The sequence below is a fragment of the Meriones unguiculatus genome, chromosome 2 (genome assembly GCF_030254825.1).
Source record: "Meriones unguiculatus strain TT.TT164.6M chromosome 2, Bangor_MerUng_6.1, whole genome shotgun sequence".
Taxonomy (NCBI): domain Eukaryota; kingdom Metazoa; phylum Chordata; class Mammalia; order Rodentia; family Muridae; genus Meriones; species Meriones unguiculatus.
In genome coordinates, this window is record NC_083350.1 from 142,081,019 (window position 1) to 142,106,744 (window position 25,726).

General features: G+C 42.9%; 1 protein-coding gene and 1 long non-coding RNA gene across 2 annotated transcripts in view; one reads left to right on the forward strand and one right to left on the reverse strand.

Moving 5' to 3' along the window:
* Window positions 1-20,435, reverse strand: part of Ccdc39 (coiled-coil domain containing 39) — a 40,431-nt gene extending 19,996 nt beyond the window's left edge. Inside the window, exons 1-7 of the mRNA XM_021650417.2 lie at window positions 20,225-20,435; window positions 13,319-13,438; window positions 11,320-11,466; window positions 10,317-10,475; window positions 9,270-9,362; window positions 9,048-9,176; window positions 3,979-4,170 (exon numbers count right to left, since the gene is read on the reverse strand). Of these exons, the coding sequence (XP_021506092.1) occupies window positions 3,979-4,170; window positions 9,048-9,176; window positions 9,270-9,362; window positions 10,317-10,475; window positions 11,320-11,466; window positions 13,319-13,438; window positions 20,225-20,314 (930 nt within the window). The 5' untranslated portion in view covers window positions 20,315-20,435. The remainder of the gene's footprint in view (window positions 1-3,978; window positions 4,171-9,047; window positions 9,177-9,269; window positions 9,363-10,316; window positions 10,476-11,319; window positions 11,467-13,318; window positions 13,439-20,224) is intronic.
* A 43-nt stretch (window positions 20,436-20,478) lies between these two features.
* Window positions 20,479-25,411, forward strand: LOC132652200 (uncharacterized). Its single transcript, XR_009589679.1, has 3 exons — window positions 20,479-20,558; window positions 22,760-22,825; window positions 24,991-25,411. It is a non-coding gene; the product is annotated as an uncharacterized LOC132652200 (long non-coding RNA).
* The last annotated feature ends 315 nt before the right edge of the window (window positions 25,412-25,726 follow it).

Here is a 25,726-nt window from a genome sequence, read left to right on the forward strand (position 1 = left end):
TTAATACAGTTCCTCATGTTTGTGGTGATTCCCAGCCATAAAATTATTTCTGTTGCCACTTCATAACTGTGATTTTTGCAAGTATTATGAATGATAATGTAAATATCTGATATATGGGATATCTGATATGTGACCCCCGTGACAGGGTCATTGGAACCCTAAAGGGGTCGTGACCCACAGTTTGAGAGCCAGTTCTCTAGATAACGTACTATGAATAGACAACCTGACAAATGTAGCTGATATGGAAAACCTCAAGATTCAACCCATCCTCTCCTCACTGCACCCACTCTACAGTGACACATACCTCACACCTGTCCTCCAGTGACTCACACCTCACACCCATCCTCCAGTGACACACAGCTTACACCCCTCCTCCTGTGACACACAGCTCACACCTATCCTACAGTTGCACATACCTCACACTTATCGTCCAGTGACATACCTCAAACCCATCCTACAGCAGCACACTTCATGTGCATCCTATGGTCACATTTCACACCACCCTCCGCACATTTGACTGTTAATCTAGATTGCTCCACGCAGAAAATGTAAGCTATCCACAGGGGGGGCGTCACTAGGCCATGGGTAACAGTAGTTCAGTAACTAGCTTTCTGAGGAACTCCACGCTGACATCCACGGTAAGTTCTCCTTCTCCCCAGCAGTGAATAAGAATTCCACCATCACAGAAAAACGTAAAACAACCCTAACGTGCACAAGAGACTACAAAAATGAGTGAATAAACATCCTAGAGAAATCTCGAGCATGAAAAATGGAACTTGGGTAATTACACTTCCTACTTTCCAGCTATAGCAATCAGAACAGCGTGATGCCAGCCCCCAGATGGACATGTGGACCAGCAGAACAGAGCAGAGGGCAGAACCACAGCCACACATGTGCATACATCAGCTGACTTCCCACAAATTGCCAACAGTCAAAGTGAGCCCCTCCAGAAACGGCTCTGGGGAAACTGGACACCTATATTCAAGATAATGACTTGCATTACTTAATAGAAATGATAAGTAACCGTACATTATTTCTCTTGGGTCATATATAGAATCAACTCAGCATAGACCAAAGCCTCGAGGTGAGATCTGCTACTTTTGGGCTGCTAGGAAAAAGACAGAAGAGCTCTGTGGCAAAAGCACAGGCCATACAAGCAAGGTGAAGAAGCAGGACTCCCAAAGTCACACTCCTCTGCAGAGCTCGGAACACCCACACAATGCACAGGCAACCTGCAGAACACTTCCAAACCACAGGGCTCATAAAGGGTTCATCTGCAAAATATACAAGCCACCCATGCTGCCCAACGGCAGTAAAAGCATAACAATTTAAAACGGGCAAAGGTGCCCAACAGGCATTTTCTGAAGAAAGTATCAGTAGGCAACAGCTATATGAAGACAGTCAGCACCACTGAATCTCAGTGAGCACAGCTCTCCGTCACCACCTCCAGTTAGAGCTGGGGCTGTGAGCTGCATTTGTCACACAAAGGCAGTGGCGGTCAGCACAAAAATAAAAAAACAAAACAGTGTGGAAGTTTTTCCACATACGGGAGACCTAGATGGGGAGGGGAGGAGAGAGAGAGAGAAAGGGGTGGCAAAGGGTGTGTATGAGTGTGAGTGAGTGGGTGTGGGTGTGAGTGTGCGCCTCTTCTGGGCAACACAGTGGAGCTGGCCCAGGGGCATGAAAGCAAGAGGGTTGGTCGTGCCTCCTGGCCTTGGCCACAGAGGGTGGTCTAGTTGGGGCAGGGCTGGAGAACATACCCTGGTGATGAGGCCAGGGAAAGCCAGCCATCTGACCATCTCAGCTACCACCCAGATCCGGGGCTCCGAGTCCGCCCACCCCAAAATCTGCATCATCTGTGAATGGCTGGCATGAAAGGGGCCGTCCTGCTGCTCTAAACCCGCAGGATCTCCGTGACACAGGGCAACAGCAGGAAAACCAGAGGATCCAATATTGATGGCATACAGAAGCCAGAGATCTCAAACCAGACCAACGACTCATTGCAATAAATATTTGCAAGTGAAGACGTGTGGACAGAGGGATGTACTGTGCGACACAGTGAAATACTACAGCTTCTGCAATGAGATATTTTCTATGGTTAGGGCTTTTTGTTTGTTTCTTTTTGTGGGTTTTTTTTGGGGAGGGTTGCAAGGGTGAAGGGCAGATATGAGGGGACAGGGAGAAGAGTGGGACTGGGATACATGATGTGAAACTCACAAGGAATCAATAAAAAAGTAAAACAACAAAACAAAACAAAAAAAGAGTGTGAAAGCCCCTCAGTATACGAAAATCTGAACTACCGTATGTTCTAGAAAACCCACTCCCATACACAGATGCAACCTATGTTAAAGAAATATCTAGACTCCACATGCCTTGTAATATTTCTCATAATAGTCAGGATAGGCAAACATCCTAGGTGTTCCTAGACAGATGAACAGACGAAGAAAATGCAATGTTAGCTTGTGGGGTGGCATAGAATAGAATATTATTCAGCCTCTAAAAAATAAAGAAATTCTGCCACTTGCAATACCAGTGACAAACCCTGTGTGTATGCTAAATAAACCAAGACATAAAAGGACAGATACCATGCTAAAAATGGAAGTAGCTTCAGTATCCAACAACTGATGAGTGAATTATGACGCATAGCCACGTGATAGGATAGTATTCCACACAGAGAAGATGAGGTTCTCAAAGAAACAGCATGCTGCATGATTGCATCGAGTGCTTAGAGTTCCTACTACATGGGGTCTAATATAAGAGATACAGATCTGGACAACCTAGAGGAACAGGAAGATCAGCAATGCCAGGTGTCAGGATGGGAGAAGGGATAATGAACAGTGACCAATGACCTAGAGCTTTGGGGGGGGGGGGGGGTGGAGGGCATTATAGTTAGATAGCAGGAACTATTCTCATAACTACACAGATGTCCTGAAAGCCACTCACTTGAAATCTGTGAGGGATGGGCAGGGCTCTGGGAACTACACCCCAGTGAGCAATGAGCTGAGGAAGACCGTGTCTTTCACTTATCTGCCATGGTTAAAGCTCTACAGCTCTCAGCACAAAGCAGAAATTGCTTTCTTTAGAACCTTACACAATTATCTCTTTGGACAGCAAAACTATCAGAGATGAAAGTACAACATACTGTATAATAAAATGATTTCTAGCATTCAACTTTTGGCCTAAGTAGTGGTAGTGTTGGATAACAGAGCTTCAGAACAGAAACATTAGGAAGGTTCTTCTATTGCTAAGAAAAGGATCATTAAATTTGCACTCTGCAATAGCCTAGTTATTACGGGAGCCTGTGAGAGAAGCTGAGGACAGGAGTCATGCTCTCTCTGTGTCAAGGCCATGCATCAGCAATCCTGTGGCCACACTCAACCACTGTCCTTTAACAAAGTGGAAAACAGCTTCGGAATCACTGGCAGAAGCTGTCAGCGATGTCACACATGTCTGGAAAGGCACCCTTCCACCCCGCCATCCCTCAGAACACTGCGGGAATACTCCTCCTCAGACATGCCCAGAGAAGTTCTCCTGATCCTGGCCTCATGCCCTCACAGACGCTAGATCTGGAAGGAGTGCTGGCAATGCCTAGCACGCATCCCTGCATAGGATGTGAGGTTTAAGGCATTCCCTATGGCCTCGCCATCCAAGGCTCAAGCAAAGTACACTAAAGTCCCATTATAAAGATGTAAGTGGACTGTGGTGGTCCATCCCCATTACATGGGAGGCAGAGATAGGCAGATCTCTGAATTCCTGGCCAGCTTGGTCTATATAGCAAATTTCAGGCCAGCTGGACCCTGCATAGAGTATATTCATCAAAATAGAAAGAAAAGGAAGAAAAAAGAAACATACACACAAACACACACAAGAAAAAAAAATTAGGGAAAAAAAGCCAGCAGGCCACTCCCTAATCAAATAGACCTTTGCCATGGACTGAGCAATCTACCCTGAATGCAGGGCAGGGTTTAGGTGACACACCTCATCCTTGAGCTGACTTCTGCTGGCTTCATTTCGCTGGTATTCGATCCTGCACTTTAACACTTTACGCTCGGAAGCAGCGATTCTTCTCTCAAATTCCGCATTGTTCCCAACCTCATTCTCCAGAAACTTGATCTTCTCCTTCACCAGGACTTCTTTTTCTCTTGCTTCCTGTTTTATCCTTGATAATTTCTAAGGATTGAAACAAATGCATCCATGTAACTATTTTTAATAAGTACCAACTAAAATAAAAGGAAATTTAGTTTTCAGTTTTAATATTCAATACTTATGTTTTTTTTAAAGTCTTTAAAATATTTTTTGCTGTTATTAGGAGTGTTTTATTGTTGTTTGGCACAGGGTGTCACTGTGGCCTTGGGTGGCCTGAAACTCTCTGTGAAGACCAGACTCACCTTAATATCACAAAGATCTGCCTGCCTCTGCCTCCGAGTTCTGGGGTTAAAGTGTGTAGCACCACATCTAGCTAAAGTAAGGTGGCTTGTCAATCTGTTACACCTGACTATCTATGAATTCACATTATTGAATGCCATTATACTTTGTTTCATCTCTCTGGAAGAGCTGAGGAGTGAGAAAATGATTAGGCCTTTATACAGAAGGGACTATACCTAAAAAAGAAACAACAACAACAAAATAGGACTCAATATTTTTCACATAGAATCTGAGGCCTCAGTGAAATTTTCCAAATACTGTATAGACAGACCTCCGTTTTTCATCTTTTAAAAATAGCATTTAACCAGACATGGTGGCACATACCTATAATCCCAGCACTCATGAGGGTACATGAAGAGTAGTTCAAGTTGCAGCAGCCTTGAGCTCATGGTTCAAGGCCAGCCTAGGCTACACAGAGAGACCCATATCAACAAAACAAAAATACATTTTTGGAATTGTTTTCAATGAAAATGTCCTCACTTGGGCTGTGTGATGGTCTTGAAATTACGATAGTAAAAGTAATGCTCAGAGTTCTGTATCTTATATAAAAGGAAAAGAAGGAGATCACAGCCCCTATCCAGCTGGAGCTGCTGCCTCCATCCTGAGAACTAGCCTTCATGGTAGCAAAAGGTGCTATGCAAGCTTCCAAAGAAAGCAGCCAACCAACAGTCCATCTATGAGGCCTATGAGGCACATCAATGAGCAGCATGGTACAATAACCCTAATGGTGCAGAAGTGTCACTCACACTTCCGTGGCAGCCAACAATTCTCCAACTGGACTTAAGGCCAACGAGAGGAAAATTGTTCCTGGTATTAGAAACCTAGCTGCCTACCCAGGGCTAGTGAAGTCATTGATCTTGGAGAAGAACATACAATCACTTTATTAAACCAGTATAATATACGTTCCAAATATTTGTCCTTATGCCCATAGATAAGCATAGTCTTCACCCTTCAGCAAGGAAACTTCCTTTTGTGACATATGAGACCATCACAGAAAACCACAACCAACCAAAATGTAGAATTGTGGAGCCTCGTCCACTCCCACACCTAAGGTTAAGGGAACATTGAGAAAGAGAGGGTGGAATTGTAAAGAAGCCAGAGCATCTGGGTGTTTGCTGTGAGATTGTGTCTCCTAGTAACATCAAAAGCTACAACAGGAAAGTCTCAGCAACATAACTGTCTAAACATGAGCTGAATGAGCACAACAACAGACATTCTGAAGTGAGTAAGGAAAAGACCATGAGGACCCAACCTTATATAAAAAACTATAAGCAACTAAGGAACACTGAGAGTGAGAGAAATAGTCCTTCCCAGGGAAGAGCGCACTAACTGGCTATCTGTTATCAAATGGTCAGTCCTAAAAACACACATATAAGAATCACCACACAAGTCAGGCACAGTGGCACATGTCTTCAATCCCAGCACTGACATGGACTCTGTTGCCTGGTTTTTGATCACTTCCCCCTGATGGGACTTCCCTATCAGGCCACAGGGAAGGAAGACAAACCCCGTCCTCATGTGAACAGAGGAGAAGGGGAGGCAGAGGCAGGCAGATCTCTGTGAGTTCAAGGCCAGGCTGGTCTACATACAAGTGCCAGGACAGCCAGAGCTATGTAGATAGACCCTGCTCAAAAATAAATAAAGAAAATTAAAAACTTAAAAAAAGATCCCCATACAGACTGAACAGGCTATAATTAAGTGTGTATATATATATATATATATATATATATATATATACACACATATACATATATGCACGGAACAACAATTAATGAAAAAAGAAAAGATGAATTTGAAACAGAGCAAGGAGGGTTATAGGGGAGGTTTTGAAAGGAATAAAGGGAAGGAATAAATAACGTACTTATATTACAATCTCAACAATAAAGGAAATAATTAAAAAAAACAAATGTGGGTAGAGATGTGTAAGTGTTTATTGTGGCTTAAATGTAGAGTGGGAAGGCTACTATGGGAAGGGAACAAAGCAAAAAGGGTTAAAATGTAAACAAAGAAAAATAGGCCAGCAAAGTAGGATTTTAGGGTCAGAATGAGAAGAAATTCAAATGCCAAGTTTAAAAGGGTCAGCTTGTAAACAATGCAGAACAGAGAAGACTGCAGACCTGGAAAGCAGAGCCAATGAGATTTCACCTGTGACTCGGGGCAATAGAATTAAAGGAAAGTTTTCCTAAGTCATATTTAAATTTCTCCAAATGAGATTCTATCAAGTAACTAATTTGGTTTTTTTTTTTCCTTTTTTATTAATTAACTCATAGGCTCCTCTCTCTTCTCCTCCCAGTCCCATGCTCCATCCTGCATCCCCTCTTCCCTATTCTAAGGAATAGGGAAGCCCCCTACCCAGACACCCCAGCTCATCTATTCACATGAGGACCGGGTTTGTCTTCCTCCCTGTGACCTGATAGGGAAGTCCCATCAGGGGAAGTGATAAAAAAGCCAGCAGCATAGTCCATGTCAGACATAACCCCCACTCCCCTAATTAGTGGGCCCACGTGAAGCCTGAGATGCCCATTGGGGTTATCTTCTTGGGGACTGTGCATTGTAGTATATCTATCCTGTACTATAGGACTAAAATCCACTTATAAGTGAGTATATACCATGTGTATCTTTCTGGGTCAGTGATACCTCATACAGGATGATCTTTTCTAGTTCCATCCATTTGCCTGCAAATTTCATGATTTTCTTGTTTTTAATGGCTGAGTAGCACTCCATTGTGTAAATGTACCAGTTTCTTTATTCATTCTTCAGTTGAGGGTGTTTATTTGTTTGTTTGTTTGTTTGTTGAGACAGGGTTTCTCTGTGTAGCCTTGGCTGTCCTAGACTCGCTTTGTAGACCAGGCTGGCCTCAAACTCACAGAGATCTGCCTGCCTCTACCTCCCAGAATGCTGGGGTTACAGGCATACGGCACATCACCTGCCAACTAACTGATTTTTAAGGTAGCATTTTTGTATGTTCTCCTTAAAACTTAACATTTTCTTAAAATGTAGCTTTATATGTCGCTATTGTGCTGGTACAACCAAAAGACTGTCAGAATCTCCTAAGCCTAAATGTTTCAGAAGCTCACTTGAAAGCCTTCTTCACCCTGGCTATTCAGCCACTTAGGCAGATAATCTCATACTCACAGCAGCATCCATGTTTCTTAACAGTGCTCTTTATTTGTTTGTTTGTTCATTCATTCATTTGTTCATTCATTCATCCATAGGATTTCTCTCTATGTAACATTACTAGCTGTCCTGGAACTCTCTTTCTCTGTAGACCAGGCTGGCCTCGAACTCACAGAGATCTGTCTGCCTCTGTCTCCCGAGTGCTGGAATTAAAGGTGTGCACTACCACTTCCTAGCAACAGTGCTATTTATGATTAAGTAGTACACGTGTTATTTTGGCAGCAAGATACAAACTGGAGAAAGGGCGAAGGATCAGAGAGAAGATTAACCTGAAGAGTCATATGCTATATGCAAATGCTGACCATAGCTGCCATCTTGGACCTGTTTGGCTTACATAAGGTAACAAACAGGACTTGATGTCTGAAAGTTAGAGGAAATAAAGAGCTAGACACTGACATCAGCCTCCAGAATGATGGGTGAGCAGGATGCAATATTTAACTTTAACTGCAGTCATTTTGTAGAAATGACCTGTGATTCCAATAGATCTTCAGAGGAGAGACTCGCCTCAACCTTCAAGGGCTGTTGCTATTGAAACCAGAATGGTTCTCTGTCATTTTCCTCAAGGAGGGATGGCTCTTCTCTCAATAAAACAAATATGCCAGCTGGATCTCAGAAGTCTAAACTGCCAGTCAGCTCGCTGCCTCTTCACGGGGTGCAAGAGGAGCGGGGTTAACACTTCTCCCTGCTGCATTTTCTCCCTCAGTTTCTTCTTTTCAAGCTCAGCCCTCCTGATCTCCCAACTGTGTCCGATATTGCATCCCTTAATGATTTCCCCAAACTTTCTCCTAAACGCCCCTGGAAAAGGAGATCCCAGGCCAGAATTACTACCACACCACCCCAACTCCCTTTGAGCATTCAGTCATCATTGGTGCTGTGGATCTTGCTGGCAGCCAAGGCTTCTCTTCTGTCCCTGTTTCCTTGCCCGCATTGTCTGCCACAGCCATGTCCACACACCTAGAATGTGGTGCCAAAGAGCAACATGTGAAATCCAAGTTACGACAGACAACCACAGGCCAGAACACTGGAAGTCTCGGTCCTCGAGGAGAATAACACTATAAACAAATGACCTCCATAGAGTCCCATTGCTAAATGCTTGACAGAGCTTGAAAACACATTTTCCAGAACCATTAAATGCTGCTGAAAAGTGACTTTCAAGCAACAGTATGATATACATTTTATTGTGTTGTGGTGGTGGCTTGTTAGTTGTGTTTGTTTTTGTTTTGTTTTGATTTGATTTGATTTGTTTTGTTTTGAGTCAGGGTTTCTCTGTGTAGCCCTGGCTGTCCTGGAACTAAGTAGCCCAGGCGAAGATCCGCCTGCCTCTGTCTTCCGAGTGCTGAGATAAAGAGCATGTACCATCACACCTGGCTATGACGTACATTTAAAATCAATGTGCTAAACAGGAGACAACAACCCTCAGCCTTGCAGGGGCTGAGCTAGCTCACCAGCGCGCAGTTGTCTATCTCCTGATCCCGCCTCTGCATCTGCTCGATAGTATTCTCCCACTGTCTGATGAGCTCCTGTCGTTCTAAGTGAATCTTCCGGAAGTCCTGTGAGGCTTTATCCAGTTCTAACTGCCAAACAGACAGATTACACTTCCATTAACCTAAATGTTTTTGCAAATATCACCTTGGAAGTTAGGAAGTAAAAAAAATCTCTAGACCAACCTGTGCACTTAGCGTCTCTGTGAGCTCATTGTCGAGAACCTTCCTCTTCTCATTGCAATCCATGGTCAGCCTTTCTAACTGCAGGGCCAGTGCCTGAGGTGGTGACGTGGAAAATATTTATAACTGGTATGGTATTTCCATTTTAAAACTGGTATATAGCATATCTAGCATTCTGTATCATTACATCTTATATAAACACTATCTAAACAATATAAAATAATATGTATTTTCCTTACTGTCTATCCCCAAAGAGTTAAGCTACTCTTTGTATATACCCCCATGAAAATGCACTTGTTTCTAAGATGGCTTTCTGTTTGGTTGGTTGGTTTTTGGTTTTTCAAGACAGGGTTTCTCTGTGTAGCCTTGGCTGTCCTGGACTTGCTTTGTAGACCAGGCTGGCCTCAAATTCATAGAGATCCACCTGCCTGTGTCTCCCCAAGTACTAGGATTAAAGGTGTGGGCCATAACGCACAGCTCAAAGATGGCTTTTAATGCAAATTAGGAGAAAAAAAGACAAATATATCCTGCTATTTTAAAATATTTAAAATAATGCATTTGGTATTTAATCTTCTACAGAATAGCATGTTTGTGACACTAACTTCATTATCACATGCAGATGAACTTCTAAGTGGATTTTACACAATGTTACAGTAACTTATCAACTGCAATATTATCTCAAATCAGTAGAACTTACATAAAATATTCAAATTAAATGTCAAGCAAAGTATCCAAAATTAACTAATAGTTCTAGTATGGCTAGAACTTTCTCCCCTAAAATGCTTTGAAAAATCCTCTGAAGTCATAACCCAGGTTTCCAGCGGGTCCTATGGCTTCCACAGATCTGCAAAGCAGAGGCAGCCGCACGGTGCAGGGTTTGGCTGCAGTCATTTTTCTAGAGAAAGGAGACTTGATTTCAACAGGTTCTTAGAGGAGACCCTGGACCCAAACCCCTCAAGGACAGTTGCCTTTAAAATCAGTAACTACAACTTCATGTTTTAAAAGTTGACTGGGGGGGGGAAGCCGTTCTAGCAATTTCTAACGTCTCACCCTGATTTTGTTATCATCTTGCTTCGCGTACTTCTCAAGGGTAAGGGAATCGTTGTCTTTGTGGGCAGATTCCTCTAACCAGGCCTCCAGCGCTTGCTGGTCCCAATTCATCTGACATTTCAAGCCATCCAGCTTTTGGGTAGTTTTAAATATGCCATTCTGATTTCCAAGGAAAGGGAGAAAACAGATGATGACAAAACATTATTTATTATGCAAACTAAAATAAAATATAACATTATACTTCCAAACAAATGAAGAAACCCAATCCCTGCTTTCCACATGTTCGTGACATAGTATGGTTTATTCTATCACTAATGTGCTTGTATTTTAATTCATCAGTTGTAAAACAGAGATGATCAGACAAAGTCAAGAACAGTTGGTTAAGTCAAAGTTCTTGTAAAAAAGCCTTAGGGCAGTTTTCTCATAGAGAACTCATTAGATCCCCCACCAAAACCACCCCAAATATGTGAGTATGTGGACTAGTTAAAATAGCTTGCTTGACATATGAGTCTGCAAGCAAGCCAGTACAGCGTGTTCCTCCATGGCTCCTGCCAATGTTCTTGCTTGAGTTCGTGCCCAGACTTCTCTCTCAGTGATCAAGAGATATCCAGATATGTAAACCAAATAAACCCTCTTCCCAAGTTGCTTGTGGCCGGTGTTTTATCACAGGGGCAGAAAAGCTAACCAAGACAGGTCCCAAGGTTAACCGATGAGTACAAAAGGTCAAATGTTAGGAGAACTTTAAACCAAAAGTGACGTCTGCACCACTAGGCAGGGCGCCTGTCCCAGGCGGGGGATGCCAGACTCCTTCCCCAAGAGGAAATAGCAACAAGCAGTGAAAAAATAATTAAGAGGAGGGATGTGATATTTCATCATTTCACTCAAAGCACAGCTGTGTCTTTTCATTGTTAAAGGAGAAAAAAAAACACATAAATAAATCACAGAGAAAAGGCTGGCTCTCCCTGGGGAAGGCAAGCCCTGGATTCCAGCGAGTCACACCCACTTCCTTATCACTCCTGCGCTCCCGAATGGTCTCCATTTCCTTCTCCAGATGTTGCATCTCATCCTTGACCCGTGCCAGTTCTCTTTCAGCAATGGCCTTAAAATGTTCTTCACTTTCGATTTCATTCTCCCTTGCTTTGTAAAGAGACTGAAGAATAATACACAAGATAGAAGTACTTTACATTTCTATACTATAAAATATAATATGCCACTTCACAAAACAGCCCTGACCCAATTGTTCAGATTAAGTATCATTAACTCCACCAGGTAGAATCTCACACCACCACCACCCCAACGTTAGCCTGTGGGTCCTCTGCAGTGTGGCTTACCACCCATGAGGAGGTTAGCCATGTCCTTCACAGAAGACTGCTGTCAGGAGGTCAGATATTATATGGCAGAAACTAAAGAAAAGAAACTGATAATGCTATAACTCATCCCTTACGGAAAAGTAAGAAATACTGGTTATTAGTAACTGAGAAAAGGATGTTTATATTGAGTTCATCACATACCCTACTTAAAAGAGACAAGTTCAAGATAGTTATTTACATACCAAGGGCGCACATCTCTTAGAACGTGTCAGTACAGAGTCACATCTTTGTAGCTAGCTCTGTCTATTAAAAGGCTGTCTTCTGGCAAGAGAGCCCTTCAGGGATGTGCTCTCAGCATTCATTTTACAGCAGCAGAGCTGCAAACCCTCGGGGAGGCTTACTGACTTTGGTCTCTACAATCCAGGTTTCCTGGTAATAAGATGTTCTCTTAGAGACTATCTGTCCCTCCAAATCCTAAGTCAGTAGCTTAGTGAGGAGCGGAGGACAAATGATTTCTCAATTACTCATCAAATCTTAAGGAATCCTAAGTATTGTTTAGAAAATTAATTAAATGTAAAACTTTTAATAGGGTTTATAATAAAATCCAATAAGGTTAGCAATTACCTTTATTGAATAGAAATTGTTTATAAAGCATGGCTTTGTTCACTTTAATGTAAGTAGTTCTCAAGAAGACACACTTAGTAATATTTTAAGTTGGAAATTAGAAAGTTCCCATGCTGCTGTGTGCTGGGGTCTGGGCTCCTGTGGAGTCTACACAGTCACTCTGTTTTAACTTAAGTGGGTTTGGACTAGTGTTGCTTTTATTTTATTTTTATATTTTATTTATGTGACTGTGCACATGACTACATGTCTCATGCATAGGGCTGCTTATGGAGGCCATTGCCCGGAGATCTGGGGAGCTGGAGTTACAAGCCACATTGCAAAATTTCAGCATGAGTGCTGGGAACTGAACACAGGTCCTCTGGGAGATCAGCAAACATTCTCAAGAGCTGAGCCATCTCTCTACTCCCAGTGTTGGCATGTCTAAAGGGAATTTTGCCTTCCCCCGTTATCTGAAAAGTCCCCCAAACGTAAGAACATCAAGTATTACCGTTAACATTTCAATTCCTAGAACCCACTGTGCTGCCACACGCGTGTAATCTCAGTACCTGGGAGTCTTGTGTGGGAAGAGCGCAAATGTGAGACCAGCTATATAGCAAGATGGTGTCTCAAAAAAATAAAAGTCCAGTTCTTGACCAATACTAAATACTAAAATACCAGGAAAAACCACAGGGGTTCTAGGAGACTGAAGATAATAAGCCTCTACCCAAAGTGAGCCAGAAGTCCATTCTGAACAGTTAACCTGCAGACGGAAGCTCTGCTGGGCACACATCAGCTGTGTTTGTCTACAGTCGTCACTCTGCTTTGGCCCCAGTGTGCCCTTCTTGTGCTGGACTCCCAGTTAACACTAGATGAGAGTTTGAGGCTGGCTTCTCTTTAAATGAGACTTTGCTGACAATTGATAAGACTAGTTAAGTTTCTCAGAACGTTCTGTCTATGCCGGTTTCAAAGCTATGTTCATAATAATTTTATTATATGGGTTTCCTGTTATATCTCTAACAAAATCAAATGTGGCATGCAATGCCCAATGGCTACAAACAATACTATCAACATGGGTCAGTATTTCTGTACCTGAGTAAATAAAAATTCTTGATTAACATTCTTAAGATGAGAAGACATCGAATTAATTCGATCTTCGTAGTCCCGAAGCTGATCTTGTAAGTTTGATTTTTCCTTCTGTAGTTTTGATAACTGTAAGTAATAAATACCATGATTAAAAAGCAAACTAAATATTCATTTGCTTTTGTATCATATTCAGTTTGTGATACTAGAGACCTGATGCCTTGAACAACAGAAATGTATCTGTCACAATTCTGAAGGCTAAGAGTTGCAAGATTTCTGGGGAGGGCATTTGCCTACTTTGAAAACAAATATCTTCTTGCTGTATCTAGACATAACAAAGAAATTATCTCTCACTTTTCTCTCCTTATAAGAGCACTAATATAATTTGTGATAGTGCCACCTTTGGGGTAGTTTGAATGAGAATAACCCCCATAGACTCATATATTTGAATATCTGGTCCTTAGTTAGTAGAACTGTTTAGGAAGGATTAGGAGGTGTGGCCTCAGAGGAGGTATGTTGCTGGGTGTTGGCCTGAGGTTTTAAAAGACTCATGTCATTTCTAGTGTGCTCTCTGCCTCCTGCTTATATTCTGAGCTTGAGTTTTTGAGATTTGAGACTCAGTGATTCTTGCTGCCATTGACTGTAACCCATATAAAACCTCTAACCTGCTAATCCCAATTAACTGTCTTCTTTAATAAGTTTCCTTGATCATGGTGTTTTATCACAGCAACAGAAAATTAACTAATGTAAACATCCCAGTGGAGATCCTATCTCCCAAACATCATCTCACTGGGCATTAGGACCTCAAATTAAGAGACTTGGAAGGACACAAACATCCAGTACGTGATGTCTGTCTTCTTTACATTTCCACAAGAAAGGCTTAAAAATCGACTGATCTTTTAAATATCAACAATGCTGCCATCTAAGGATTATTTGGGGGACATCAGTACTATAGCTTGTGTGACAGGATCTCCCCTCAGTCCGCAGTGTCAACAGCACTGCGTACCGGGGTGCACTTCTCATGGAGCAGGGTTAATTCCCTGTAGGGCAAAAGCAAAACTATTCCATGCCTACTCTGTGGGCTGTCATATCATCTTAGGTTTCTATCTCTATGATAAACACCTTGACCGAAAGCAACTGAAGAGGAAGCGGTTTACTTCATCTTTCACTTCCAAATAACAGTACATCACGGACGAACCTGGTGTAGGAATGCAAGCAGGGAAAGTTACTTGGAGGCAGGAACTGAAGCAGGGGCCATGGAGGAGTGCCGCTCACTGGCTTGCTCTTCATAGGTTGCTTAGCCTGCTTCTTATCCAACCTAGGACCACCAGCCCATGGATGGCATGACCTACAGTGACCCTCCTGCATCAATCATTAGTCAGGAAAATGCCCCAAAGGCTTGACTACAGGCCAAACTTATGGAGATATTTTCTCAGTTGAAGTTCCCACCTCTCAGATGATGCTAGCTTGTGTTGATGGGGGAGGCGGGGAACTAGCTAGAACACTTGGTAAATATGATCAGGAAAGCAAGGGGGCCAGTAAATGTTTGCTCTGCATACACACAAGCCAGGCATGGCAACATGCTCACAGAGATGGGAGGATTACCTAGATTCTTAGCCTAATCTGGGAGCTCCAGGTCCCAGTAACAGACCCTACCTCGAAAGATAGCATAGAAGGTGGGGAGTGACACCTAAGGCTGACCTCTGGCCCTGCACACATGTGCACACATGTACAGTATTCACCCACACCCGCCACCACACAGCCCAAACATGTGCCCCAAAAGAAAGAAGAATGATGCAAAGGAAGTGGGGTGGAACTGCAGAACAAGAGGCCTCAGTTCAAACACCGATGACACAGCCAGCAGGATCACTCTCCCAAATGCCCCTTCTACACTCATAAAGGTAAAATTGTCTGAGAGCTCAGGAAGCAGTGTGTGCGCACAGTTCTGGGCTAAAGTCCCCTCAGCTAGGGCACCTCCCTTCCATTAAAACACAGAAGAAAGTTTTAGAACTTTTACCTAGTGAAGAAAAAGAATACTAATTTATTCCTTTGTTTCTTACACTTTACTAAAGCTACGAATTAGCATTATTAGACCTTAATACTCCTGCATTTCCCTCAGAGTTTTACAGGCTTCTGCTTGCACTGGCTGTTGCATTAGCTTTTGGTCTTAGCTTTAATAGCATCTTTTGTTTACTTTAATATTATTTTCAATGTTTGTTTACTTTTCTATTTTATTTGCATTGGTGTTTTGTCTGTATCCATGTCTGCTCGCTGTGCACATGCCTCATGCCTGCAGAGGCCTGAAAAGGTCATCTGACACCCAGAATTGGAGTTACAGATTGTGTAAGCCACCGTGAGAGTGCTGGAAATCAAACCTGGGTACCCTAGAAGACTAGGAAGTGCTCTTAACTGCTGACCCATCCCTCTGGTCCCCCAATGTTATTTTTAAATTCATTTTGACTTACTGATTTAATTATGAAGGTTTGTACAGCTACACACGTAGCTGGATACAAAGAAGACCCCTTGAATTATTTTCTAAAGGCTATTTCTAGTTCAAGTTCTTGTTGATATAAAGTCTAACCCAGGATGTGTTTAGAGAATGATGCTTCAGTATATAAGATAAAGGATGACTTGAAAAAAAATTTTTTTTTTTTTTTTTGCAATTGCCTTTGTAAATTCTGTTGACTTTCTATTAGGGATAATGGTTTATAATTCTGTTTTATCTATTATTTCTGTTTTATCTAAGTTCTGTTGGTCTACTGTCAGAGAGTATGAGCTTTAAGATTTCTATTTGTATGGTATTTTAGGGACAGTAATGGTAAATGACAGAACAAAAATATTGCCATTGTAGCCATTTTGATATTATGGTTCCACAGCATTAAATGCACTCACATTATTTTACCACCACCACCATACCATCCTTTCCCACCACATTTTCAAGTTCCCATTTTGAATAATGAGCTCTTTAAACACAAACTCCCACTTCCTGGTCCCAGGAAATCACCATTCTGCTTCCTATACCTGTACACTGACTGTTCTAAGTCACTCATTAAAAAGATTGCACCATGGTCTCTGTCCAGCTGAGTGTTATTCATTTGAAGAGCATGATGCCTGCTTGCTTATCATTCACTTTCAGCATCAGGATCTTTTATTTTTTTTGGGGGGGGGATCCTATCACATTATTCATTCTTAGCATTTTTATGGATATCTTTCTACGATATGTGCCAAGGGATATATTCTCTCTACATTTTATACTTTATTGTATTGTTCAAGTTCTCTGTGCTTTGAACTTTGTCTATTCCACTTGTCTAATTCTGAGGAGGGCATTTAGTGAAGTCTCTCACGGCAGCACTAATTTGCCAGTGATGCTTGCACTAGAATTGGTCCTGCTTTGATGAGCTGGTTGCTGTATTGTTTGTTGTGATGGCTTCATGTCTTTCACATGAATCACCAGAGATGCCCTAATCACTGCATAAGGCCTCCAGAAGGAACCCTCTGCCTCTCCAATGAGAGCATAATGATTATCACTTGATAAGCCCTCACCGGGGTTTCTAAACTTTATCGCTTCTTTCATAAATACAAAAGGATATACAGCAGATGTTTGTTGAGAAATACAGCAACACATGAGATACCAAAACAAACAAACAAGATCTCAGAGGAAGAATAATGCAGAACTTAAAACCAAGAACTAAATACACATGGGGACATTTACAGAGAAAGGTTGGAAACACGATTAACCCCTGCAATGGTTTCATGAAAAGCAACAAGCAAAGAACTTGAATATACAGTTCATCACTGTGGTTGCCAGCACAAAGCAAACAACATGAAGCTAAAACTACAAATGCTTCCAGAGATTTTATTGTAACTTGTAAGAGAATAGAAAGTCCAGGAATGTATTATTTGCGAGTACCACTAGAGAATAATACAGCAATACATTCCAAATTAGGGAAAAATCAAGTCACAGGACAGGAGCCTACCACAGAGGGCTCGGAAAGACTCTACCTAGCAGTGTATCAAAGCAGATATTAAGACTCATAACCAAACCTTGAGCAGAGTGCAGGGACTCATATGAGAAACGGGGGAGTTAGTAAGACCTGGAGAGGACAGGAGCACAACAAGGACCAAATATATCTGGGCACAGGGGCCTTTCATGAGACTGTTTCTCCAACCAAGGACCATGTATAGATATAACCTAGAACCCCTGCTCGGATATAGCCCATGGTAGCTCAGTGTCCAAATAGATTCTCTAATAAGGGAAACAGGGACTATTTCTGACATGAACTTAAAAGCAAGGTCTTCGACCCCCCCTACCAAGGGAGGAGCAGCCTTGCTAGGCCACAGAAGAGGATATTGCAATCAGTCCTGAAGAGACTTGATAAGCTAGAGTCAGATGGAAGGGGAGGAGGTCCTCCCCTATTAGTGGACTTGGAAAGGGGCAGGGAGGAGATGAGGGAGGGATGGTAGGATTGGGAGGGAATGAGAGAGGGGGCTATGGCTGGGATACAAAGTAAATAACCTGTGATTAATATAAAATAAATAAATAAATAACAAATTAGGGAAAAATAATCTCCAAATTATCAAATGGGAAGATAAATATAGTCACTTTGAGATTGTAGTGCTATATCACACCCTGTTTGGGAATGTGAGCCAGGGTCTCTTAAAAAAAAATCTGAGCAAAACAAGTTAAAGGGGAAATACTTGCTTGAGCGGTCTTGAGAGGTGTTGGTCCCTGGTTGCTTGGACCTGTCATGTTTGGGAATGTGGAGTGAAGTGAAGTCACTCCTCTGGAAATGAGCAAGGAAAGACCTGGGAGCCAGGAACCTGCTTCCTGCATTTAGTCCCCACCTCCTAGGCATCCATCAATCAGCAAGTCATCAATAGGTTTATCTACTGATGAAGTTACTCCTCGTGATCCACTTCTCGGCTGAGGATCAAGCCCTCAACACATCAGCCTTTTGAGGGGATACCTCATATTCAAACCACAGCATGGAGGCACAAGACAGAATCTCATCAGAAAGAAGCACTAAGACGAGAGAGGTGGTCTAGGAACTGGAACCTCAGCCTAGCAGAGGAATCAGGGGAATCCCCAAGTCAACAGTGCATAGCAAGGCCTGTGGGGAGATTAATCCCTACTGGAATCTTCAGAGCCCCAGATGAGGGTCAGTACAAGGGAGGAGGAGATGGAGAGCCTTAAGCCTCTGCTTTGGGTTCTAAGCAAGGATGCAGACAGCTGAAAGCACAGCACTGTGTGACCTTCCTGAAATAACCAGAATGAACCCCAACCAGCAAGATAAATTCAGGAAGCATAAACTAGGTAGAATCAGCCACAGAGAGGACCGCTGTCAAGTTAAATATGAATCAAAATGACACTGGAATACACAGAAATACAACAAACAGATAATCTAAAACTAATAAAAACCACATTTTATTCTATTTGAATATCTTAAACTTACAAAGTTGCTTTGACAATGCCAGACTTTTGCTTTTTATTTGTTGGTTGGTGGTTTGGCTTGGCTTTTGGTTTGGTTTAAAACAAGATCTCACTATGTGACCCTGGTTGGCCTTGAACTCACAGAAGCCCACTGCCTCTGCCTTCCCAGTACTTAAGTTTAAAGGCACCATGCCCAGCTAATGTCAGTTTTAGTTGGACTTTGGTTTTCTTTCCACTACTGTATAGGTTTTTGTTTTGCTTTGTTTTGTTCTGTTGTTGTTTTTTTTTTTTTTTTTTTTTTTTTTTTTAAGCAGCTAGCATAGGTAATACAAAGTCCCATGAGACTAATATGGCAGCCATACTACAAAGCAACACAGTGAGTCCTGTCTATGTGCCTTGCAGGAATACTAAATTGAAAGAAGATTGTCTCCATTGATTTCTAGTTTGACAAAGACATACATCAGGTTGGCAGGCAGGCTCTATACCTACAGCTGGCAGCTATGACTCCTGATCTTTTACCTGACCTAGTGTTGACAGTCTCTACGGGGAAATGCCCAATCCTAAATGCCCAGACGAGGAATCAAAGCAGAGCACTCTGGTTTCCATTCTTTTCAGCAGATCCAGTAAGGGGGTGTGGGGTGTCATTCTCATTATTCATAGGGCGGAAAAGGTTCTCTTCTACTTTGCCAACTTGCACACATCCTTGGTTCTGGGGACCTCTTCCCCACACCGCAATACCAAATTCGTGGGACTTTGGGCTGGCTGCTAATGATGTGTGAACTTTGTGGAGCGGGTTGCAGATCTTTAACGTGAGGCTTAAACTGCCTGTATTCTAGTTGAGGCAAGCTTGTCTTAACGATGTCAAGTATTTCGACAGACAGTGACACCTTCATCCTCACTCTGAAACTCCGCAGTGCATACTTCACTGAAATGTTCCCCCTTGAAAGCGACTCGAGGCACTTTAAACATCACAGAAAGGCTAATGCTCCCGAGAAGGTGTGTTGCGTGTGCGCGTGCACGGATGGCGGTTACTGGGCAAACACCCAACAATGCACTTGCAACCCTTAACTGGATCGGGGAAGCCTGCTGGCTAGCACCTGAAACAGCTGGAGGAGTGAGATTCGGGTTTTACGACACTGAACAGAAACTGTTGTTTCCTTAAAACTTTCAAGTGTGTACTGTTTGGAGCAGCAGGGGAGGCGGGGAGGACGGGCTTCAGACCTAAGACACAAGGGTCGCAGATGAGCTGGGCAGCGTGGCACCCGGACGCGGGACTTGTCGGTCTTCCCTGCCCCCCGCCCCCGCCCCGATTCCCACTGGATACCCACCTGGTCCTGCATCCTTTGCTCAGTCTCACCTGGTCATCCATACTAGCACTGGTCCTCATCTGGCTGTCCTGGAGGAGCTCAACCAGTCCGTCCACCGTTCCTCAACCGCTCCTCTCCTGTCCGTCCGTTCCCTAACTCCCGCCCGGTTCTCCTCACCTGGTCCTCCAGCATCTTGTTCTCTTGATTGGCCACGGGGATGGCGAACCCATCTTCCCATTGCAGCTCTGACAGGAACTCGCTGCTCATAGCGAACGGACTCGAAGGGAGCAGAGCTAAGCTCCCCAAACCGCTCGCTGGAGCTCGCAGCCAGGAGTCTGCAGAGCCTACCTGATTGTTTTCCGCGGCCCTGGCAACAGCCAGGCGCCCTTAGTTACCAAACAGGAAGTACTCAGGCTGGTAGGCGGAACTTCCTTTAAGAACTCAGCGGTTCTTCTTGAAGCCCGTAGAGAGAGAACTTGTTTGCCTGACACTGTGAGGCTCAGCTTTCCTTGTAAGGATATGGTCACCCCTAAAACTTACAGAGGGTGTAAATCTGGGTGCTCGGTTGCTCCAGAGGACCACAAAATTGGGGAAATGGAAGACAGGGTTTCCGAGGTGCCGGGATGGTGGACTACAGGGTTTCAGAGTGGAGGACCTCAAAATTGCAGGGGACTCTGATACCCAAAGGAACTTCGAATTTATTATTGAGCCATATACGAGGGGATCATGGTCTGGGAACACGGATCCTGGCTGCCCCAAGTAGCGTGTTCTAGCATGGAAACTGTTTCATGACATGACAATTGCAGAAGAATAGGAAGACATAAATGAAGGCCTTTTTTTTTTTTTTTTTTTTTTTTTTTTTTTTTTTATGAGAACATCATCAGGGACCGCATAGCACAGTTGGGAAGTCAGTGCTACAGGTTTCAGATGCTATCTGATGATATTCTTAGCTTATGGGTTGGTGAAAGCTAGAGTATTACCTGGTAAAATGGGCAATGAATGGCTATTAAGGAGACCAGAGATAGCCGAGATGATTTGGCTCTGGGTTTCCAACTCCACAGCATCGAAGTTCTGATCAGATCAGTCATCCACAGGATGCCTGGATTGAAGTGCACCCAAAAGGCCGCTGACAAAGACAATGCACCAGCTCCTTTCCCGATGCCATTTGCTGAGTTGTGTGTGTTTCACAGACTGCTTTGAGAGTAAACCAAGAAGGATGCTGTGCATTGGTGTTTGAAAAGTTCATTCACTTCTTAAATTCTTTCTGGTTGGTGGGATCTTTGCCAGTTGCAATCCAAGCCCAACTGCAGCAATTCAGGCACCCAACCATTCCAGCAATACGGCTCCAGCGGCTCACTCTAGCCATTGCCCTGTGGCCTCTCTAGACCCATCTCTTACAGCTTCTGGTGACAAGGGCTAAAGGCAGTGATTGCAGCATCTTAATTATCCACAACAAGAGTCAGGGACAGGAAGGGGAAGACGCAGGATGCCAGTCGTCAGCTCTCAGGGCCAACCGTTAAAATGTGTGCGCTGTTCTCCAAACAGAAGCACAGTTAAAGGCAGCTAGCTCTAGGACACCTCGCACTATTATCCCGACAACCTCTAGTTCTGCAAAGGGAGCAGCTTAAAGATTAGCGGTCCTATGCAGAGCAAAGATACACCAGAAGTTCTCCAACTTCCTCCCCTCCTCACCATAAGCTCTCCTACCACAGATTGAGACACAACCACCTGTGTGAGGGCTTCTGACACTTGTTGGTCTATAGCTGAGACAGGGGATTACACAGAGTGGGCTTTCCTTCCTTCCTTCTCTCCCTCCCTCCTTCTCTCCTTTTTTCTTTCCTTTCTTCCTTTCTTTTTCTTTCTTTCCTTTTTTCTTTTTTCTTTTTTCTTTCTTTCTTTCTTTTTCTTTTAATCCATAGTAAACCCTACATGGGTCTAGTTTGTGTAGGTAGTGTATACACAAATATTCACTGTATTTAAAGACTAGTGACAGTTATCTGTAACAGACAGTGCAGCCCAGCCATGGAACACCTTACTGACTGTGCAGGTCTTTCTTCTGTTGGACTCTTTCAGGGCCTGTAAGTAGCTCTCTGAGTCTTTTGTGCAATGGGAATCCCAGTGTCAGAACTTAAAGCACTCTAGTCTTTGCTGTACAATGTCTTGGCCATTTGCTGCCATTCTAGTTATCAGCTTATTTCTGTCAGTTCCATGCTGGGATCTGGAGACAAAAGTTAACAAAATGTTTTGTTCATTTTTACCAGCTCTACAAGGAAAGACCAGGAAAACAAACAACTTACCAGACACTAAACTATTTATAAACATTTAGTGTTTAGTCTTAATTATATCTATATTATAAATGTGTGTTTATGGGCATGTATATACATATATAATTTTGTATTTGGGGTTTCCACAGATCAATGATACAGGGAAAAGTATACTGAAATACTGGCTTTTGAAACATTTTCAGAGCAGGGGACATATCCAAGACTTCTCCTATGTTAGATAATCCTCTACGACTGAGCTATGTCCCCACCAGGAAATTGCCTTTGATGATGGATAACACCACAGTAATTTCCAGCTTAGCTAATACTATCACTTTGCTAAATTTAGTTTTATATTTTTTTCCTTTGTTAATATTTTTTGGAATTTCATACAACGTATTTTGATCTTATTCACCCACGACTCCATTTCTTCTTACTGTTATTATTTAAGATGGGACCTTACCATGGCTTGAACTCACAGTGATCCTGTCTCAGCCTCCAAGTGGTGGGATTATAGGTGAGCACAACCATGCCTGGTCAGTGGTATGACTTTCGACCCTTTAAGTAACTTGTTTGAACTGTACTTGTTCATTCTGGATGATGTGCATGCTTTGTTAGTGAGCATGATTCCAGAGGCTGTACTCCAGAAGCCTCCAGAGTGCAGAGACCAGCACTGAGGATCTGCTTGAGCTCACAGACAGTTGGGAGAGCTGTTTCCCAGCCACCACGTCTTCAAGTTCATCTTCACTCACCTCTTCTAATCCTCACTTTCTTGAGAGGGAAATCTTCGAGATATGGCAGCCAGGGATTTAAGCATGGCACTGTGCACAGTGTCAGCCACGTCTTTGTTCTGCATCTTGGTAATGGTGGGTATGGTAAACTGGCCAATGTCAACCCTAATTATATCTGGGGCTACAAAAAAAAAAAAAGAAAAAAAAAAAACACGCTGTACAAGCAGACTGCATTCTGGGGACAGCATGTATCAGAAACATGAGCATCCCTTGGAAAGCTCTACGATCCCTAAGGATAGCTCATGAAGCAACAAGTTGTGTAGATCATCAAGAATGCTGTCTGCAGCCACAGTCCACCAGACCCCCCAGAAGGAGCTTGGTCCCAAGGCCTCACAAGTTGAGAGGCCTAGTTAATTGACTTCAGGTTGAATGAGTGAGTTCATTTATGAGTGAGAATCATTACCTTCGAATGTAATTTTGTTTCTCATAGATTTAATCCACTACTAAATTTGCCAGCTTTATCTTCAACATCTGTTCATCATGTTTGATCAGCCCCTGTTGTTTCTCAGCTGTTACAGCATCAGAAAGTGCCTGGTATCACCACTCACTTATTTAAAGTCTCTCCCTTCATGTAAACACCATGTTGACCTTCGTCACTGTTAGCTATGTTTCCATAATGGAAAGTACCTGAGATAGTCAACTTAAGAAGAGGGAAGGTTTATGTTGGCTCATGATAAGAAATTACATCCTACAGTTGATAAATCCTGTTACTTTAGGGCCTGGGGAAGGCAGTGCATCATTGGGATTGCCTGGTGGAAGCAACCATTCTCATTGCAGCTAGGAAGGGGAAGAAAGAAAAACAAGAGTGGCCAAGACCCAGTGAGTAAGGCAAGCATAGGAATGGCTTAGCAACCTGACTCCACTTGGCTTGGGCGCTGTGCAACTTTGTTTTAACAAGACACTGGGAACCAAGGACCTCATGTGCTATGTTCACACACTCTTTCCTGAAAAATGTCCCTAGCCACCTGTTAGAATGCAGGATATCCATCTGCACTGAGCTGTGTGTACCTTTATGTGAGAATAAGTTCTCCTCTCCTTACTACCACCAAACTGAGATGGTTTCCATATATACAGGTTCCTAACACATCTAGGTGTGAGGGTAGGAGGGCCGGCCTGACATGAACTGGTTTGGAGTGTGCACGTACAATAAGGCAAGCTCTGTCCTCTAAGTGAGATTTGAAGGAGACTCTCCTATTTACCATCCATTCCTATGCATAATTGGGCATGCCAATGACTAAAATTATGCCTCATGGGAAGAAGCCTGAACACTGAGCAAGGGCTTACATCATCCAAGCCTATCAATCAAAATACCCGATTACACCCCTAGACACTGAACCTTTTCTTGAACCCCATAAAATGTAGCCAAAAGCAATAATCAGGCCTTGAGTTCCCTCATTCATGTGGCCCAATGTCAGCCTTGACTATCTAACCTGAACTGTCACCTTGCTTCGAGTCAAGTCACCTTGCTGAAACTCCGCCTTTGTATCAGCTTTTTTAATGGCTAAGAAACTGGAAAAAGCTGGCCCAGACCCATTCACTGCTAACATGTTTAGCAAGCCAGCCAGGAATTGAGAAAACACATTCTTTCCGGTCTTAGTGCACATTTCCTCACTGCTTTCATTTTTTTTTTCCATTTTGATGCCTGTGTTCTAGTGAACTTTGTCAGTGAGCTGTTGGCCCTTTTAATTGTGCCATTTCAGTTCATGGGAATTGTTTTTACCTCTATGTGTTAGTTTATACCCTAAGAAGGAACTGTGTGACAAAAATGTATGTCCCTTTCATTAATGCCTTAAGACAAACTATGTGCTTTTCTTGACATATTATAATGAGAACTTTGGTGTCTTAAAAAACCCAGTTATGTTGTGTAAACATGTTTTTATCTTAATCCCAGGTATGGTACATGGAGCTACCTCAGATTGTCCACAGCGGCAGACTATTTGCCTCGTGAGTGCTCTGGCAGGTTCATGACTCTTCCAGCTGAAGATAGTTCAATTTTTGGGACCCTAGAACCAGAGCCCAGAGAGGAATGGAGGCACTCCAAAGAAGAAGGTGTGGCTGTTCCTCTTGCTAGTTCCTGCTCCTGCTGCTGCTGTTGCTGGTTTGTCTAGTGGTTGAGAGAAAAGAGACAAGAAGTTGGAGATGATATCCTGATGAGATGAAGAGTAGATTTCTCCCAAGAAACTCAATGCCCCTAATCAGCAGGAAGTAGTCTAAATAAGAACTCAACTCTCCCTCTCCCTGCTAACCTTCTTCCTCTCCTACCTGGTGTTGAAGTGCTGGAAGGGATTGGGGTTGAGAAAGGTGATAGATGTAAGAACCCAAATAAAAATTTTTTAAATACACCTACAACATAGGCCTAATTTTAAGATACATGTATGTGTGTGATGTGTGTGAGTACCCATGCATATATGAGATGGCATGCACTCGAAGGCCAGAGAACAACGTTCAGAGGTCAGGTCTCTCTTCACCATGGGATCCAGGGATCAAACTCATGTTGTAAAGTTTGCACAGCAAGAGCCTTTGCTCTCTGTGCTGTCTTGCCAGTGTAGAAATTATCTTTTTTCTTTAAAAAAAAAAAAAAAGTTTGTTTCTTGAGTCAAGGCCTCTCTATTATGTGCTCAGCTGTC